General features: G+C 39.1%; 1 protein-coding gene across 6 annotated transcripts in view; it reads right to left on the bottom strand.

The window, feature by feature from the left end:
• The window catches only part of ARID4B (AT-rich interaction domain 4B), an 82,845-nt gene that overhangs the window by 40,205 nt on the left and 21,776 nt on the right, over window positions 1-20,864 (bottom strand). For all 6 annotated transcript variants that reach the window (XM_082214982.1, XM_082214981.1, XM_082214980.1 and 3 more), the window contains exons 3-7: window positions 13,552-13,662; window positions 12,033-12,098; window positions 7,592-7,682; window positions 2,451-2,530; window positions 157-248 (exon numbers count right to left, since the gene is read on the bottom strand). In XM_082214982.1, coding sequence (XP_082071108.1) covers window positions 157-248; window positions 2,451-2,530; window positions 7,592-7,682; window positions 12,033-12,098; window positions 13,552-13,662 — 440 coding nt within the window. The remainder of the gene's footprint in view (window positions 1-156; window positions 249-2,450; window positions 2,531-7,591; window positions 7,683-12,032; window positions 12,099-13,551; window positions 13,663-20,864) is intronic.

Raw genomic sequence — 20,864 nt, 5'->3', positions numbered from 1 at the left:
TTTAATAGCCCTTATGTCCTGCTTCCAATACACATTGGGCCACATAACAGCACTTTCAGTTTAAATTATGTGGTACATTTCTACCAACTTCAAACTACCTGCTGAAAATTAAGATAATAACAAATCAACAAACAATGACAAACAAAAACAACTTACATGTGATTTGATCTCCTTCCTCTATTTGTTTTCTTTCCTATGACAGGAGTCCCAAAATGTTCAGGGTTGGTAAGTGGGAGCTGATCTAGTGTCTGTTGAAAAATACATTACATTTATCACCATTTGAACTGACTCAGGAATTTTCATCAACAAAGTATGTCTGAATATTAATGAATGCATTACATAGCACTGAAAACTGCAATTAAATTAAATCGAAAAGTGATCTTCTGGAGTAGCCAATGGCTCGGATTATACGTAATGCTAAACCACAGTTTAGTGCTATATGGACAGGACTCCAATAGCTTGAGAGAAATGCTTCCTTATTTTCCTCCTGCAGAGGCAGAAGGAGGACTTCTGCAGAGTATGGGTGTCCCCCTCTCCCCCCGCAACCAATTTTGGTTTAGCATAATATGTAAAATCATGAATTCTAGTTTAGAACAAACAGTAACTAACTAACTGCCCAACAAGCCAACTTCAAACCATGGATTTATTGAGACTGACTAGAATATGTTGTAACCCAAGATTCCAGGCCCAGACAGAATGCTAAGCCAAGATTCTTTGAAAGTGAAACTACACTTGGCAAAAGTCCTCACCCAGCAGAAGAAGAGACGAGCACACAAGAAGTCTAAACGGAGCATTTGGATGTTAGACAATTCCAACAAAATTTTGGAAGTGCTTTCCATAGCACTAGCCTTTTACAAGGTTTTTTTTTTAAAAAAGTAAATTTTCATTTTTGAGTCGCTAGGCAACATACAACAGCAAAAGAAACAAAATTATAAACAAAGCAATTCAATTATAGAACAATAAAACCAGCCCAGCAATACCTCAACAATAAGATCCAGTCATAAAATCCAACTCAGCATAAAACAGATGTAAACCAGCCACCAGCAACTAATTCAATTAGCATATTGACAAGATTCATCCCCAACGAAAGCTAAAACTGACCAAACTATCATCTCTCTGCAGTGACTGGAAGAAATGATAAATAACAAATAATAAATGCTGCTAGAAGGCCTGGGAGAACAGAAAAGTTTTTGCCTGGAGTCAAAAGGACATTAATGTAGGCATCAGGTGAGGCTCTCTAGGAAGAGCATGCCAGAGATTGGAAGGAGCAGCACTGAACAATATAATCTGCCTATCAAAATACCTAACATTTGGACACAAATGTGTAAGTACAGTCATTCCTGTTTTCTCTCCCCCACACCCTCTATTTAACTTTTGATTCTACAGCACCAAGATATAGTACTCTCAATGGCAACAGCTGCCCTCTGCAGCAGGATGAAGAACCATCAAGAGGAAATCATTAGAGAGCAAATAAGAGCAGGGTTGTAGGGATACAATGCACCTAGGGATCCATCTTGGAGAAATTTTAAAGTATCTGCTTCTCACTATGCTAAATAGCAGCAACATCCTTTTTTTAAATCACTCTTGCAGCAGAAATTCCAAAATATGGCATAAACAGCATTGAATTAGAGTCTGGGAATAGATTAAGGGCTACACTCATATCCACTCACCTGGAAGTAAGGCTCATTGTACTCAATGGGACTTACTCTTGAGTACACATGCATAAGTTTGCACTGTGAAGAGCAACAGTTCTCAGTTTGCTTATGCATTTTTTGTTTTTCTGGAGAGGCAGCCACACATGTGAGCAATTTTCAGTTGCGAATTCATAGACTCTGGAGTTACTTACCAGGTTACCATGGTGTAGAATGGTTTACACAAACACATCAAAGTGTAGAGAGACTATAGCTTAAGAAGTTAACCAGAAATTAACTTCTCTCTTGATAGAGCAGTAAATATTATATACGTTTTCACAGCTAATTAAATGCTTGGGTTCCCTGTTATAGAATTTATTTGTCCTGTGGACATGCTGGTGTTAGCTATTTGTTTTTAGTCTGATTTACATAAGCATGCTTGTATACATTTAACATACACATTATCATCACTGAAAGCAAACATATTTAAGCATATTTTGTGTTAAAATTTGTATTGTACAAATGGCCCATCTTCTCTGCTCCACTTTCCATTCTACAAAAAACTAATCTGGGAGTAAAAGGTATTTTGGCTTAAGACATGGTAGCATGAGCTTATGACTTCAACAGCAAGGTCTCCTCAATAAGCAGTAATGATTTCTTAGACTCACATCATGATCCATTATTTTCAGAAAGCCATGTTACTACATTCCTTTAATTGGTGGGATAACATGCCAGATTCCTTCAACATAACTAAATAAAATTCAGAATAGCATGGATCTACAAAAAGAAGCTAATTCTCATTTAATCAGAAATACTTACTTCACTTTCAGCAAAATGTCTCTCTCCTTTCAGGCAAAGCGAAGAACGTCTAAGAGTTTTTTCATCTCCATCATCAAATACTGTAACCAAACATAAAAAGGAAACACAAATTATTAATCTATTTGTCCAATTACAATTAAAAACAAGCAAATCTTGTCTTATGACTTAAAGTTGATTCAGTATAGACCCAAGTACAATTTAAGTCCTATTCACTTCAACAGTAACTAAGAAATAACTATTCCTAAATGTGCTTTGGCATCTACCCAAAGTATGACAGGAATATATTGAACAGAGTGTACAAACTTTAAAAATGTGTCTGTGCATGTGTATATATAATTTTTAATTGTATGTTTAATGAAACCAACCCCTTTGCAAGGCATAATACTCTTAAGAGGATTGATCAGTGATAAACTGATGAAGGCCAAGCTATTTATTAACGTAAATCAACAAAGAACTCAAGGCATTCTCTTTCACTTTTAAATAGGTTTTGCCCATTACTATAAATTCATTGCAATCTATTAGGCATAATTTATGAACTTTCTAAGGACTCAACCATTAGTTATTTGTATAACCAATTGTAGTAGTAGAGCTTAAAAGAATTATTAGCCTATATTTTTGTGTCGTCTGGCAATATCTTTTATAGAATTCAAATTAAGTGACCAGGATCCAAAGGACTACGATTCACAGGCTTTTCTGCTCCCTTACTACAATCCTCCTCCTTTCCCCAAAAGCAACTCATGAAAGGTCAAGGGATCCCCTGGAGCACAATTTGACAAGTGGATGCATCCAGGAAAGATCAGCAACCTGCCTATTTGTGGACAAAAGCACTTTCTGCTTATTCAACAAATTCCCAACCAATATTTATATCATGCACTTAGACAGTTCTCTAAGAGCACATTCTTCTAAATGACTTGTCAACTTGAAACTGCAATTCCAATTTATAAGATTACAGCATCCAAAATCAAGCCAATGCTCCATGGAGCCCATAATCCTATTATTTAAACTGGCGTCTAAATACTTCTCTATTTTTAATACATCCTTAAAGGGAGTTACTGAAGTGTAGGTGACACAAAATATCACTAATTTATATAAATGCACTATACTTTAACAACATGTTTCTGCATTTTCTACTGTCTTAATGCATTTTGTTTACAAGGTTGACATGTATAACACACTGAACAGATATTTCATAAGTTGTCCTTGAATAATAGCTGCCTAGACAAAATCAGATTTTGAGAAGAAAAAAAATAAAAATTCTCTTTTCAATGTCCATCACTAATAATAATTCCCCATATTAGTCAGTCAAAGCATTAAGATGTACAGTGGTGCCTCGCAAGACAAAAATAATTCATTCCACGAGTCTTTTCGTCTTGCGATGTTTTTCGTCTTGCAAAGCACGGTCCGTCGCAACTGCGCCTCTTCAAGCGGCTTTTAAAAAAAAGCACAAGACGTTTTCGTCTTGCGAAGCAAGCCCATAGGGAAATTCGTCTAGCGAAGCAACGCAAAACCGAAAAACCCTTTCGTCTAGCGAGCTTTTCGTCTTGCGAGGCATTCGTCTTGCGGGGCACCACTGTACTTTGGCATTCAATATTTCATAAAAGGACGACATTTTAATAATGGGAAACATTCCATATGAAACTCTTGCAATCTTTTTTTTTTTTTGCAATTTTGTACTCTAGGGAATTAGGCTGTGTAGGTATTTTTCTTCTTGAGAGTTTTGCAAAGCAGAACTCTGGAGATGGCTCAGTAAGGGACAATATTCCAATTTATCAATAAAATACTCAAGAGTTTATTTGTGTGTTGCATTATCTTTTTGCAGACATTTCTATCACCGAATAGTATCTGCTAGGTCTAGAGATTGTTTCCCTTTTAGGTACTGAGGGTCCCTTTTTTGTGTACCACAGACTAATTTTGATCAAGGGCCCCCCTTCTCTTGATGCAGACCTCGAGTGCCCATCTTGATCAGGAGATGATGTGCCTGTAGAAGGTAAGAGAAGTAGAGCAAAGCCAATCCGATCAGCTTGAGTTCCAGAAGGTTTTATACTCCTGAGATTATGTTCCTCTGAGATCCTCTGGTGATCACGAAATCAATGCTTCCGTGTAGTGAGCCTCCCATGTGCTCTGATCAGCATTTGTAGTTTAGATGACCCAACTGGATTTCTGGATGAGAAGCTATATATCAAGGGTAACCCTGAAGTCCACCAACCTAAGAATTTTTCTACCTTGAGTGGAGCTGAGATCTCTGAGTTAAGGCTACTGGTCATCTGCAACTATTATTGTTGGCAAGAAGATCTGCTGTCAGCCTTATGCAGACAATTAAGAAAGCATCTCTGCAACAGCTGATGATCTCCAATTTCAAATTTTTACATGCTTCTTATTGTATATTTGAATAGTTGTTGTAAACTGTAGAGATGATGTAAGCCCAGTCAGTAAGGAGCACAGGGTCTTTATGCAGTATCTGCATGTCTGCAGATGATGAAGGATTATTTGGAAGTCCAAAATTTAATGTGTTTCCCTTTTCCTGAATATAACCCCCTGTACTTTGCTTTAGTGAGATGCTAGTTTAATGTCTTTAATGGAGGAAATGCTGAAATGCTGAGGTGATCCTCTGATATTTGGACAATGGACAGGAAAGAACTTCTGAAATTTCAGGGCATGACATTCTCCACTTCCAACCCTTCCAAACATTTGAGAATCTCAACAGTAATCTCCAACCGTGATTGTGGGCTTGTGCTGCCACTGCCATCTTGGCTTAGAGTACTCGGAGGGCTGCTTTTAGAAGAACTTAGGACTGAAGTTGTTTGGAGTCTCCTCCTCTACTTTCGGATTGACACAGTATTTTTCTTGTCCTTAGTTTCAATTAGTCCAGCTTCTAGAGAATCTTCAAATACTTTTTCTTTCTTGGTCTTGTCTCCCCAGTTACATAGCTAGAGGATTTTATCTGGCTTGCATGCTGGAGGCCTCTGGAGATCCTCACACATTAGTTATCCATCCCTACTGGGGGAGAGTACTGGCCAGGTACTTATTTATGGTAGAAATGCAGCCTCTAAACAGGGCTTTTACAAATCCATTCACCTGGGTAATTATGGTGATAGGCCCTCTCTTCTTTGGTAAATGGGAGGGTGCTTTTAATTTTTTTACTATTGTTTGAAATGTTGAAATCAAACTAAAAAAGATGTGTGGAGACAGAGGAAGCCAAGACAGTCCCCCTGTGGGAGAATGCTCACTCTGTTATCCTATGTATACTAATCCACTGGAGCAAGAAGGATTGCAGCTTAAAGAGACTGCTGGTGAACATGGAGGGTACAGCTTGATCTTTCCTTTCAATCTTCGGCCTTTTTGCATTCACTCAGTTCTAACATTTCAAACTATTTTGAACTGCAAAAGACTAAATACCAAAAAGTAATAGAAACAGAAAATAAAGAGTGAGGAATAGCATCAAGAGATGCTGGATATTTCTTTCCTTTTCTTTGGAGGGGTTACTATTTCAGACCAAAAATTAGTCTATGTTTGCACATATTTCTAAGCCATAAGGTTTGGTCGATTAAACAGTACTATGAATGGGGTGCATGCTCATGCATACAGCCCTAGTGTTCCTATTTTGCGTCTCCCTTCCACAAGTGGATAAACAAACCAACAGGCTATTTTTATTATTCTATTCTATTCTATTCTATTCATTTATTATTGCATGCATTCATTGCTTTATACAAATATAATGAAATGCAAACTAATAAAATCAATTAAAAGCCAAATTTAGGCTTGGTCAGTGCAAAATCTACACCTGGGATCATGGTGTGTTTCAGCCAGACAAAACAATTAACTTGAAGGTCATGCTTTGTTGTCGGCATAGCAATCATGGTTTGCTGAGTGAAACAAGCCAGAATCCCAGGTTTGCATGTACCTCTAAGCTTGACTGTTTGTGCTTTGTTTATCTACTGTAGAAAGAAGGAGTGAAATGGGAACACTAGGGATGTGTGCACTAGCACACAGCTCATGCCTGATTTGTGTGCAAAAGCAGCCTTTGTAATATTGTTTGCATTTTTAATTAAAAGCAAAAGGCTGCACTTCTTACTGAAAAGCCTTCGTTAAACAAATGTTGAATGTATGCATGTTTACTCAAAACTAAGAAGTAAGTTCAAGTGGAGCTCACTCTCAAATAAGTACACTTTGCATTGCAGTCTTAAAATCAAATTTGTAAGCTGGAAGCTAGGCAGTGTTTTACAGGAAAAAGATCTACTGGATTTTTCCTATCCCGCCCTCCATGAATCTGAAAACTTTACTTATAAAAAAATTAATAAAGGAACAAGGCTTATGGAAATATTAATTAACTCTGGAAATGCATGCAGATAAGTTTTGCATCTTGAGAAATGTTATCTTTTCTTAGTAGGCATCAATATTAAAGTGATAGATATTTGTCATGAAGGCTGTTGGAGGAGGAAACAAACCATCATTCTGAAGTGCCTGAATGAGCATACCAACTAGAACTATAGTTTCATCATTAATTCTAATTTAAAATCAACTCCAAAAATATAGCTCAGAAAAACCTGCATCTAAGAAGCAGGCGCACTGTGATTTCTCATATGTTGTCTTTAGTCTTTTTCAAGGTACCATAGGACTCACTGAAAATCAAATGGTCCCTTTTTCTTGCCCCCTCTTTCTTAGACAGAAAATTAATATGAACATGTTATTAGTCAAATTCTACACTTTCCCCACATGTTGTGATTGTAAAAGAAAACAACAGTATAAATACTATTCAATAAAACTGTGTATTTTTGTGTGGCAGGGAACACTCTTAAAATTTCTAAAGGTGGGGGAGACCCTTTCAAATGTTGTTGAATAATCTCAAACTAAAACTAACCCCCCCACACACCAATTTGCATAAATCTACATTATTCTATTTTCTTCTGCCATATTTTCTTCATTTTCCCCATTCCCATCTCCATGCCTACTGCCTGTTGTTGTCAAGCAGCAAGTCCAAGAATATTCTTAAGAAGCCATATATAGATTTTAATTAAAGAAAACACTCACTAAATATAAAAAAACAAGAACTCAATTTCACTACTTATTATGGAAGAAAAAACACATATTTTTCCTGACCTGTAATTTTTGGATTGGTGAAAAATGGAGTTGCTTTTCCTTACCTACAGTGTACCAACTAGCATCTGTTAATTTGTTGATGACAGCCTCCTGATATGTTCCATCTGGATTCCTTACTTCCACCACAGTTCCTACCTAAAACATAAAAGCCACTTAGGTAATCTCCAAGGCAATAATTAGAAAATATTGAACATTTCATTTTTTATTCTTTTGAAATTCACTTTCTGCTCTCAAAAACCAATCTACAGATAAAGTGTGTGTGGCTGCATTTTGGGGGAAGGGGAATTCTGAAAAACATACCATCTTCACACAAGGCTCTGTAACATGCCTCTGAGGCAATCTAATGTTATGTCAGGTTTTACTTTTCAGACTTCAAACTATATATCTATTTGTACCAAGAGGGTGCCTTTTAGAACTACTTAATAGGATTATTTCACAAGTGAATTTTGTTTCACTCAAACCAAGAAAGCTATAAATATCAGAACATGCAATGTATAAAATTATATGAAGGCATCTTTTTTAAAATGACAAAATATGTTCTATGATGAAGATTCAAAGAGAACTGTGTGCAAAGAGATGGGCAAATGGGGCAGATGGTCAGTTTTCTTTTCTGGCTGCAGCCCTTCCTGTTACACTGGTCAGGGATGATGGAAGTTGGACTTCAGGGGGGGGGGGAATGGGAGGACCAAAGGTTGCCCACACCTGCTATGGAGGTTGATGATCTCCTGACCTTCAGGAGTACCTGGGCAGGGGAGATGAACAGCCATGGTGCACTCACAATACACTTTGGATCCTGGCCTACAGAAGTTGCAGTTTTGAAATTCTCCTCCAGATGTTATCTTATACCTTTAAATATAACTATTATAACCAATAATCCGGAACTCAGATTTTAAAAAACACTAGTACATATGACACAAGTTCATGAAAAAACAGAGACATACATTACTGACTTCCACCAAAGTGAACACATAGTATAACATGACTGCTCAGACATGGCTGGAATGTATAACACACCTGCCCAAACATTCAGTGAAGTTATTATTTATGGGACACACCACCTTTGGTTGGATCCAGTGAACAGAAGAGCTTTTTGGGACTAAGATCTAGTGGAAACCACCACTGAAGGAAGGAAAGGAGATAAATATCACCATTTCCTCTTGCAGTCCCCTGTGCTACCTATTCTGAAGGGTCCTTCAACCCACCAGAGCGGGGGGAGGGGTGGCAGGGGGGATATGAGGGCTGAAAGGGGAAGGATAAATCAGTGAAAATTGTATCCCCCTTTGAAAATGTCTTATGAGTGGAGCTCCACTCATGAAAAATCTGGATTCAACTCAGTATATAGAACTATAAGCCAAAGAAAATCAATTAATTAGCATAGAACTGCTACCCTGGAGTACACAAAAATTATGCTTAAAAACAAGTGTTTTTTATGAGTCGGTATGCCTAAATTATTTTTAAAAGACAGCTTTCCCAACTTTTACCCCAAAATGCTTCCAAAAGGCACTTTTCAGAAATGCTGATCTGCCTATTACTACTTCCTTACTGCCAGCAGATGGTGAACAAGAGCTAATGGTCAAAGTTATTCCCTAGAATAGTTGCCTAAAACAAAAAACAAACTTCTTTCTACCATGCCTTTAAAGTCTAAATAAGTAGGCACTAATGTTTCAATTTCTCTGAATCTCAAAGATTAAAGAAAGAAAATCTCTAATCATTATAGCTATTAGATTTTTGAGCATGACGGACTGAAAAAGTCACACATTTTCTCTCTAAAGTAGTATTTTAAATATTCCTATATAAAAAAAGCTGCATGCCTCTTTAAATTAACCACATATTTCCTTTCTGTCTCCTGTCTTATGCTACCTGGAGAGTTCTTATGAAAGGAGTAATTAATATTATAGAAAACAAAAAGGAAACTACATTTCCTCCATCATACTACCACTTGTTTTACATTTTAATGGCAGTTACCATTCATTGTTCTCTAGAAGGAACAATATTTTTCTGCCGTGTGCTGTTTTCACTATTAGATGAGTGACTGCGGAGCTTTATTCAACAACTTAAGGAATCAGCAAGTAAAACACACACCATTTCAGAAAGTCTAATGGTTACACTTGCTTATTTTAGGGTAGGAATGAGAAACCTCCAGCCTGTTGGCACGCTTGGCCCACCAAGCCATTTCCTTCAAATCACGTCCATCTGTCCATAAGCTGACATCATTTTTTATATCACCTGATGGGTAGGAGGGCAGAGTTAAATCCTGCATTGGCTTGTTTCCACCAGGAAACAGGGAAATACACCCAAAGCAGCAGAATTTAACTCCCAAACATATTCTTTGCGTCACACCACGAAAAGTGAAACATGTTGCAAGAAAAGGGATAGCAGGTCATCTCTGGCTGAAGCAGGATGTGCTTATGAGAACTCCATTGAATCCTGGAAGACCTGCTCCCTGCCTTGCTGGCCTTTTCCCCACCTGTCCTGGGAGGGCAGGGTGTTGACTGACTCCTGCTACAATAGCTGAGGCTGCTTACGCTGGGGTGTTGCCTAGGTACTTCTGTTGGGGAGGGGGGTTGTTGCTCTTATTGATAGTATTTATTTTGCATCTTTGTTTTAGATACTATGATTTAAGTGGATCTTTTTTCAATTTGGTTTTGTACTTTTTGGCATTTTCTTTATTGTTGATGACTACTTATGTTTGTAATTATGTCTTTTTCTTATATTGTAAGGGGCCTTGAGCATAGCTTTAACTATGGAAAGGCAGCATATAAATAAAAGTACTTAAGTTCATGAGAAGTCTCTAAACTATTCATTCTTCTGGTTGGAACCAGGCATATGGTCTTGTTTACGCAGCACCAGCCAGTGAATCAGTGAGCTGAGCAGCACTGCTAGAAGCTGCTGACGGGGAGACAGGATAGTTCTTGTCATAAACATTAGGAGCTGGTGCTGAAGCAAGGGGTCTCACAGTCTGCACTGTGAAAGTGTGTGTGTGGTTGCTGACTGCCAGTATAACAACCCCTTTTGCCTGTCAGCAACAGTGTACTTCCACAGTGCTGATCACAATGCTCCCCTGCCTCCTAGCACATGCAGATAACAACAGGAATTCCCTTCTCTCTTCACTGCTCTGCAGCAGCAACCAACAATTCCAACTAACAAACAGCTTTGCTGGCAGCTACTGGATTTAAGGAAACATTTCCAACAACTGTGGGAGTGAGCAAAGTATGCAGCTGCATCAATACGGTCAAGGCCACTGTAGGCAGCAGTCACTGTCTGTCCTATTAAAACTAAAATTTTGATACTGCTTAAAATAATAAATTCATTGTTAATCTCAAAGCCAACACTATATATTCCATAAAAAGTAATATTTGCAGGCATGCAGTTCTGAATGTAGTTATTTGCAAACTATGTGTTTTAGATGTGCCAAACAACTGGAAAACAGAAAAAAATACATGGATTTTAATGAAAGATCTGTGAGGAGAAACTGACAGGAATTTAAGTATCCTGCTCATTTGTCTTCTTGGCAAAATTCACAAGATTATCCATTCCCAACACATTTTCCTACACTTATTCATTCACTACAATAATTTCAAGAAATTTCTGTAAATAAAGAATCATAGAATCACAGAATTGTAGAGTTGGGAGGGACCACATGGGTTATCTAGTCCAACCCCCACAGACCAGAATTGTCCTGGACTCTAAAAAATTACCCAGCCAGGCACTTTCCTTAACATGCTCAGTCAAAAATCTAATAGCTATTAATGGGGGCTCAAGACTTTAGTCCTTGTACAGCAGCCCCTGAACCACATGACAAGCACTTTTCAAACTGAGGGGTGTATCAAAAGCAGTTTGTGATAGGGGATGGGGATGTGGTCCAGCGGTTCAAAGGGGGTGCGGGAGACTTAAATTCAAAAAGACTAACACAGGTCCCTTGCATGACTCTCCGCACAGCATACTAGACCTGGCCTAAATTTTTCATCAGAAGAAATGGCTACGCCAAGACACCGTACAGAACACTTGATCCGAGATCCAAAGAGGCCAATAAGTGAACAGAAGACACTTCCACATGTGCATAGCAATGTGTGTTGTCAATTCCTGGCACACATATTGCACACCATTCTGTACTTTTCCCTGACCCTCAGGAGTGGCTTTTCTGGGCTGGGAAAGGGAAGCCCAGGAAGCTGCAGTGAAAAGGAGAGGCCAGAACACTGTGTGTTATCCTTTGGATCCCAACCCATTTATTTGCAGAATCTGTTCTATCACTGTACGTACCATGCCAGAAACAAGCTACTCTAGAACAGCTCAGATTTTAATACTATGCAAACTATATTATATCCTGCTTAAATAATAACTGTTCATTCTTCACAAGGTAATTGTGGTGCAATGTAGTAGGATTATTCAATAATTACACCTAACTTTATATCTATATATACATCACTGTAAATATATTGATTTGTTAGGAAATATTTTTCATGATTAATCATTCAAATATATTACCTTTAAAGGGCCTTTTATGTGATCATCCTGAACTTCCACAGTTGATGAATCATGCCTAAATGTTACCTGCAAAGCACAATTTAAAGGATTGTTAAAGCAGAGCAAGTGTACGTATAGCTATCTTTACTATTTATTTATTTAGGATGTTTCTAGGCCGCCCTTCATTATAACCAATCTTGTGGTGGTGAACAATACAAGTAAAACTCATCCAAATTGCAATTTTAAAAATCCACTTCATAATAAGAGCAAATATGATTAAAGCCCAAATCATTAAAATACAGGCCTTTATTCAAGGACAGAGGGGGCCTGCAACCTCCAGCAATAAATAAAGCTAATATCCTACAATTGCCTGGGCAAATGAATAGTTTTTTCACTTGGCAACAAAATGAAAAAATAATAGGCACTAAACATACATCTAACAGAAGGGCATTCCACAACTAGGGCACATCCGTTTTCAACATCCCCACATGGTGTACAGATATTTCTGAGTTTGAGCTTAGCCAGTCTACAGTAGCTGCAAATTACGCCACTAGCAGACAAATAACTATATATATCATGTCTCCCCTATTTATGGCCCTATTTGCCACTAAAATCTAAAACATTAGAAGCGCCACCCATTTTATAATCTCCATTAATTCATTTTGCTTTTTTTCCCTTATAAAGGAAAACGAGACGTAATGCAAAGGACACAGTGCTGGAGTTGGACTAAGAAAACCTTTGTTCATATTCCTGCTCAGCCATGAAGCAGCATCAATTGTTGTGAGATTACCACATGCATGCTTCCCTAACTCCTTGAAGGAAGGGTGGCACAGAAAAGTAGTCAGTAATAACATCATTAGCTTATGACTGAAGTATTACACACAAACAATAGAAGATACATACATTTATACTGCCTATTTATAGAAAACTGAATCCCATAGAACTTGAGTGTTTTGAGCAGGAGATTTGGATTTAACTGATTAACTAAACTACTTAAAAACAAACAGCACTTTACATTAATACAAATGATTATTTTATAAAAGCAGGGTTTTGAAATACACAGGGAACATCCACCACATGAGGCTTCCTGCTTCAAAACTTTGCCTTCCAACTTGTGAAGGGTGACAAACCAAGAAGGGAAACAAACAGATGTAGTGTGCTTATCCCTGTAGCCTCCCCAAATCCTAATCAGAACACCTGAAGAGGGCTATAGCTTTTCTTTATTTTCAGATATATTGGTGGCATAATGAAATTTAGCAGGATTATTAAATGATTATGCAACGTCTACATTTTGGTGTTGCTTTTAAAACAACACTAATGACATTTTGGTGCTGCTTATCATTTGTGTCCCTACCTCAAAGTGATCTTAGAAACTGTTAGGAAGTTAATCTACTGGAGAGGGAGAACAACTGAGCACTCAGTCCTAGTGAAGTACTTCACTAACTCATCCCTCTTAAAATGCCTCACTTCAAGACCAATACATTGTGGAGTGCTCTGAATATATGCTATTTTTTAAATGAAAAATTACACACATACATACCTTGACTTTGACCAGTCTTTTTGTTGTCTTGATTTTGGCCTCACAGAAGGCCCCTCTATATTTTGCACTCACATCAGTGCCCACTGTCAAATATGGAGGCTCATCAAGGGCCTAGAAGAGAAGAAAAAGGAAAACAACTGGCTTTTAATCTCTCCCCTGATATTTCAAAAGAGGCAAAATTATTACACTTATAAGAATAAGCAATCCACCACTAAATTTCAGTGAAAACTTTTCAATGGGAATACTGAAATTGATAGCCATCTTCAAATATCTAAAGAGCTGACACATGTAAGATGGAACAAGCTTGTTTTAGTCTGCTCTGGAGGGTAGGACCCAAACCAATGGCTTTAAGTTACAAAAAAGGAGACTCCGGCTAAACATCAGAAAGCCTTTTCTGTCGATAAGAGTTGTTTGCCAGTGAAATAGATGCCCTGGGGAGGTGATGTACTCTACTTTTTATGCGGAGGCTGAATAGCCATTTTTCATGTATGATTTAGTTGAGATTCCTGCATCACGGGGTTTGGACTAGATGGCTCTCAGGGTCCCTTCCAATTCTACAATTCTATGATTCTATATGGAACTTTTGAAAAAAAGAGTCCTCATATTGTTCTAAGTAAATTATGAATCATGCTCATGATAGTTCTCCATTCATTCAGTTCCCAAGCATTATGCCTGGCAAATTTCATCTCCTTCTATCCTTGTCAAACACAACCTGTTTAAGCAACTAGAAACCTAATCTGCTTAGACCTTGGCTAGACATTGATCACATCAAAAATAGCTAAGCCAGTCAATATTAATCTAGATCCTGACCCTGAGACCAAGGAAACTTCCATAGAGATGGTATAGAATATTGTTACAAAAATTACAGGGGGGCACATTTTTAAAGTTGTTAAATGTTACAAATATTATGCCTGAATGTATCCTTTCAACTTGACAGCTAGGGAAGCTGCTTTTCCTAGAGCGAATCAGAGCTGCTCCCCCATTTCCCTGCCTTTTCTTGCCCTTTTCTCCCCACTCCCACACCTACAGTAGCTGTGCACCTGTCTTGCCCCAAGCCACAATATTTTTCAACAGAAATGGATCTAATGGGACAGTGTGTCAATGAGGTGTCAATAATGAGGGCTGGTGAGGTGGTGTCTATGGCTGCTTCCTGTGTGTCTCCAAGCCCCTAACTAACATTAGTGCAGGGATCCAAGGGCAGCAATGACAGGGACAGCACTCAGAGCTCACGCAGCTGCTGGAGAGGGAGAGGGAGGTGGCAAGACATGCACAAACACACAAGGAAGAACAAAGAGGAAGGTGCTCCCAGGCTCTTAGGCTGTACTTTATGGGCTGAACTGCAAGCGCTCCTGCCTTCTTCTGCCCAGATGCGGGAGACACCATAAATATACAGCTGGCTCTCAGGCATGAATAAACCAGGCTCGAAGCCCTGAACCAGCAGTGAGCCAGACACTTGCCTGTCTGCTTGTGGTATCCCTTCCTGAAGTTAAACTCAGGAGGAGGGAAATTAGATCAGGACCCAACAAGGAAGAGGTGGAGCAGCCTGCTCTGCAGTCTCTGCCTAACTTCTGTTGGTGCAGCAGATTCTTCAGGGAGCCAATTTCCAAATCTAAACTGCAAAGCAAGCCCCTTCTTTGCTGGGCAAGGGGCTAGACATTCAGGCACAGACTGCTGAGGGACAGATGCTTTAGGCAACATGGGTCACCTCTTTCCCAAACAGTAAAAGTGCAGGACTCTCATCACAAATAACTTTTGCTTCCTGTATAAGCTTATTGCTAATTCAAAGCTCACACAATCTTTTAGTTTTTTTTTAAATCGGAAAAGCAGTAAGACATGGTGTAAATCTAAAAAGTTGTTTGTTTCCATTACCTAGGAATCTAGAAATATCAGTGCACTTTTTAAATGCACCAATCATTCCCTACCTTTCCTATTTTTTCCCCAAGGAACTGTGAGAATCAACTTGGTGAATAAGCTGTAAAATTATTTTTCTCAAAAACTATTTGCTCTTTTTTTTGCTTAACACTTATCAAGAGCACAGAAATATTTCAACAGGCACTAATTCTGCTATCAACGTGCTTCCCCTAATAAACTGTAAGATGAATAGATCTGTTTCAGATGGAATCAAGAAACATTAATTTGGTGTGTAAAAACCCAGGTTTTGATATCTTTGTTTGGACCAATATCCTTTTTAAAGCTTTTGAGCTTGAAGTATTCTATAAAATATTGAAGTCACACTGTCCAACAAACAGAATTTGATCCCGTTTCTTAAAACCACTTTTAAGATTTCTATAGATTTGGCAAGGAAACCAACCAAGCTTAGGCTGTTTACAAGGTGGGGGCTCAGTTTGAACATGAATTTTTTATCCAAGCTTTTATACATGAAAATGAAACACAGTGCAACATAATCCTTTATAGAATTAATGATGTACATTGTGATGTATAAAATATAGCCTTCCTTGAAACAGGAAATAAAAGGGCCAGTTGTGTGCAGAAAATGGTAGCTGCATACAACTGTTGGGAAATATAGCACAGTGTTATTTATCAGACAATTACATTCTGTCACTTGTGGCTTGCCTTGTGATTACATTGTTTTTTCCAACAAAAATCACATTAGATGTGTTAATTAGCATACCTATGGCAGAATATTTTTGTTATCTGCCTGTTAGCTTAAAAGAGCTAGGAGTTCACTCATCATAGTGCTCAGCTGTGGCTGCTGGCAATCCTGGCTCTGAAGAACCAGGAGTTTTCTAAGAATTATGCAGCTGTAGTGTAAGTGCACAAAGCTATAGAGAGGGGGAAAGAAAAGTGCTGCTTTGCTACTGAGCAGTTTCCCCAAGACCAGTTGCTAGCACACTACAGCCTTCTGTGTAAACAGTTCTGATCAAAGAAGATAATTTAACTCTCAACCTATCAATGAAATACATTTCTATACTGCTTCATACCAGAACAGTCTATGAGCAGTTTATAAAAAGACAGCAAACACTACACCCCCCCACACACACACCAGAATGGAAACTCCTCTCCTTCCATATCCCACACATCCTCCCTAAATCTGCTCTGGAGGGTTCAGACATAGACACAGAATCATAGAGTTGGAAGGGATCCAGAGGATCATCTAGTCTAGTCCACCCCCTGCAATGCGGGAATACGCAGCTGTGCCATACAGGGATCAAACACTGAAGGAACACCCCAGAACAGGTTTGGGGGGGGGAGGTGCAAGAGGAGAGCAAGGGAAAGTTCCTCTGCACAGTCAAAGGTTCTTGTGTTAGCGGAACAACATCACTGGCTAACACCCAACAGATCCAAATGGAACAATAAAACCCCAGAAAAGCAAGAACTAAGACGTGCATGGTTTTTCTGGGTGGGTTACAATTTTTGCCCAAATAAAAACCATGCCAACTTTGCCTAGCCTTGCGATACAAAATTACACTGTAACCCTCATAGATGTTTCGGACTTATGAAAGTTGTTATATGAGGTTCCAATCCAATCCACCATCAATTTATACCAGCTGGGCTGCTGTAGCTCAACTGACATCCACAAGCATTTACACTGTAAAGTGTAAGACCTGACATGACTGAATAGCAGCGCTGCTATAGCTAGAGACTATCTCACCTGCACAAGGGAGGTGTGATGTCACAGCAAAGCACAACACGTGTCTTTTGCTGCTGCACTACCCTGTTTTTTTGTTTTTGTTTTGCACTCTGAGGCTGCCTGGTCTGGTAGCGGGGCAGCCCCCCCCCCCAGATGCCTAGACATTTTGTTTTGCCACCCACAACCTAGGTCCCAGGAGCCACGGGGCTCCTAGCGTTCCCCAGTTTCTAACACTGAGTCCTTCTATTCATAGATGGCAAGCCTGGATTCCACCTACTAGATATATTTGGGAGTAGAGGGAAATGAAAACTAAAGTTGCATGCACACGAAAGCTCATACCAATAACAAACTTAGTTGGTCTCTAAGGTAGTACTGGAAGGATTTTTTTAAATTTTGTTTCAACAATATTCTTTGTTAACAGTGCTCTGCTTTAACTACCAAAAAAGATTCTTCTAGTTTAATGAAAATTATTGGCTTTTTAGGAAAGTACTTTGAGTTCCGTGATCATGCAAAAGATTAAGAAACAGCAACAGAAACATTTGATACATAATAAATATAAGACAATTTGTCTTCCCGCACACACACACCCCAATGTAGCATCTAAAAGAAATATTTTTCAAAATCTTAACTAAAAGGTGTGATTTAGAATACTAAGGGTTATTACCACTACAGTACTTGGTGATCCCAGCCAGCTGAAAGACTCAGTTGGTGAGAAGGAACCCTTCACATTCTAACATGCCAGGAATTGTTTCTGCCAAAGAAATCCCACAAAAAGACACAGATAAAAATATGTGGCTTATGGAGGAAAAACAAATGCTGCTAGACACAGCAACTATACATTTCATTGAAGTCCAATCAGTCTTTGAATAATTTCAAATGAATTTCATGTGGGTTACAATGTGTGTCAAAAACTTTTTTTTGGCACCGTATACACACTTGCCAACAAAACTAAGAATGCAAACTAAGACATGTATAAACATATCATCATCTCCAAAGCATTCAAAGACCTGACATGGTATAACATTTCAGATGACATAAGAGAGACAAGGTGAAACAGGCAACATATCCTCCTGTCATGGCTTAGTAATACATTATGTTTCACACATGCATTCACATTAGGTGTTAATGGGGGGAAAGTCGCTACTCTTTGATTAAGGCTACACAACAGGAATACAATTGGAGATGCACCTCAAAAATGTAATTTTAATATGATGTTATACCAAGGAGTTCATTCTTGCTGCCAATTTAAGTCTGCGCCAGTACAGTATCTGACTCATTGAAATCCCATTTTGTCTGGAAAGATGAACTAAACAGGTGAAATTAGGGGAACCAGAGCAAGCTCATCCCCTAGCATCTGCAGCAGGAGTGACTCTCACAAGTTATGCAGAGAGAGGTGACAACTGGAATATGCAGGGGTCTTCCTCACTGCCTGATTCCTGTGGCAATCAAGCCATACAAGGTGTATCTACTAACTGGCCATCTTACAGCTTTGGGGAAGGAAACTTGATGCCTGAGGCACTCTAAGCACCAGTAAACATATCACTACTAATTAGCATTCATCAAAGTGAGGAATGTCAACCAAAATGTTGCACATGGAACCTCTCTTTCATTCTAGGTGCTTTGCACTTATTTCCCATGGTAGGAAAACTTGGTCCTCCTAGGACTCTAGGTCCCCTTCTCCCCTTTTTGATGCAGAAAAACCCATCCCACATGTATCTGAACCTGCATGAAAAGTAAACAACTAGAGCTCTGGGAAGTATTCAAATTTTTGTGCAAGCTCAAGGATTAGCACGAGCACAAAGGGATTCTCCCCTCTTCTCCACCTGTGCAGTCTGCAAATCTGCTCTGGAGGGTTGGGGAAACATCCAGAACAGATTTAAGAGGCAAGGCAGGGGACAGTGTTCCGTCCCACAAGCAGAAACTTTTGTGCTGGTAGAACATTCACTTTAGCAATATATTGAATACAATCCCCTGTGTTCAGTTGAGCTCAGTCCAGATAGGTTTGCTCTAGTCACGCTCTTACCCTCTTCTCCCCCAGTTCTCGTACTTCAACTCCATCTTTCTTACTGGTGACTATAGTGTGCTTACACAAACAGAATTGTACTGACTTAAACTTGGGGGCTTTAGTATGGAGTATTCTTAACATGATGCAGCTGCAAATACAATATTTATTTATAAATTAATATAAATAAATGTAAAGATTATATGCCAATATAAACAAATAAACAACAAGGCAGGTTTTTGGCTTAAAATTCTAGTACAGAAAAACACAGAAATGAGTTAATAACTATGCTTGGGCCATTCGCTTAATCCAGGGATCAACAAAGCTTTTCAGCAGGGGGCTGGTCCACTGTCCCTCAGACCTGGGGGGGGGGCGAACTATATTGGGGGGGAATGAACAAATTCCTATGCCCCACAAATAACCCAGAGATGCATTTTAAATAAAAGCACACATTCTACTCATGTAAAAACATGCTGATTCCTGGACCGCCCATGGGCCGGATTTAGAAGGTGATTGGGCCGGATCCGGCCCCCGGGCCTTAGTTTGCCTACCCATGGCTTAATCACCAAGATGAAGGGGAAAGAGTAAAAGTGAAGCTGAACTTTACTGTGGGAAAAGAGAAAGAACCAGGAACAATAACAACAACAAAAAAGGTTAGTAGCTGTCCTCTCTCTTGAGTTCAGAGAAATGTGAAGAACAGAGAAGAGTAGGAAAGCTGAGATGCAGGGGTGACCTGTCCTGGTGAGGAAGGGATGAGAAGGTGTTGTTTATCTCAAATTTACTGAGTTTTCTTTGTGATGGGAGGGGATCCTTCCACAAAAGGGCACAAGGGTAATCACACTTCCTTCATGATTGCTTTATGCATGTTGTGGGAAATGCTCCCTCTCTCTGATAAGGCTCAGGCTGTGATGGAGTGGTGAATAATGTAGCCCATGAGCCCAGCTCACTCACCTTCTTTCATAAAGACACTGGCTGGTGCCTTTGTACAGAGGTTCATTGATACCAGTGAAACAAAATAACAAACATGGTTTGGAGGCAATTGGCAAGGGTGTAAGAGGTAAGGAATCTAGCTAAAGTCTAAATGAAAGAGGGACAAAAAGGAGCAAGCTTCTGTGATCAATTGAGGCAAGGGGACTAAAAGAATACTAAAAGAGAGATTGGAAAAGACTTTCCAGGAGTGTTCCAAGACAGCTGAACTTGTGTGGCAGCCTCCTGAGTAAGAGACTGGCATGTAGAGGAGCAAGGATCAGTCTGAGTGGGGAAGACTGAATCCAGTGGGGATGACTCATGCCCCCAGCTATAGAAAAAACAACAATGTTAAAAGATGTTTTCAGAGAGGTCCAGTCAGGTACCTGAGTAACTTTCATGACAAAGACAAGGGTAGAGCAGTGTTTCGCAACCTTTTTTGGGCAAAGGCACACTTGTTTCATGAAAAAAATCTCGAGGCACACCACCATGCCAGATGGGGAAAGGTCACTTTTTACTTATGAAAAAAATAAAATAAAAAAATAGTAACAGCATAGAAGGTAATGGTTAGGCTAGCATCCCTCTTCCAAATATGCTAGGTTTTTATTTGCAGGGACTGTTCTACATGGGAAAGCATTCAGCACTGTCATTCTCCCATCTGCCATCTGAATTGGTACTATTCTGGGTCAACTTACTCTGCTGCATGTGTAGATGAAAATGGCACCAAGTGTGGGGGAGGGGGCAGAACAGGTT

Source organism: Podarcis vaucheri (genome assembly GCF_965113315.1).
Source record: "Podarcis vaucheri genome assembly, chromosome: 3".
Taxonomy (NCBI): domain Eukaryota; kingdom Metazoa; phylum Chordata; class Lepidosauria; order Squamata; family Lacertidae; genus Podarcis; species Podarcis vaucheri.
This window is presented reverse-complemented; position numbering and strand designations above follow the sequence as displayed.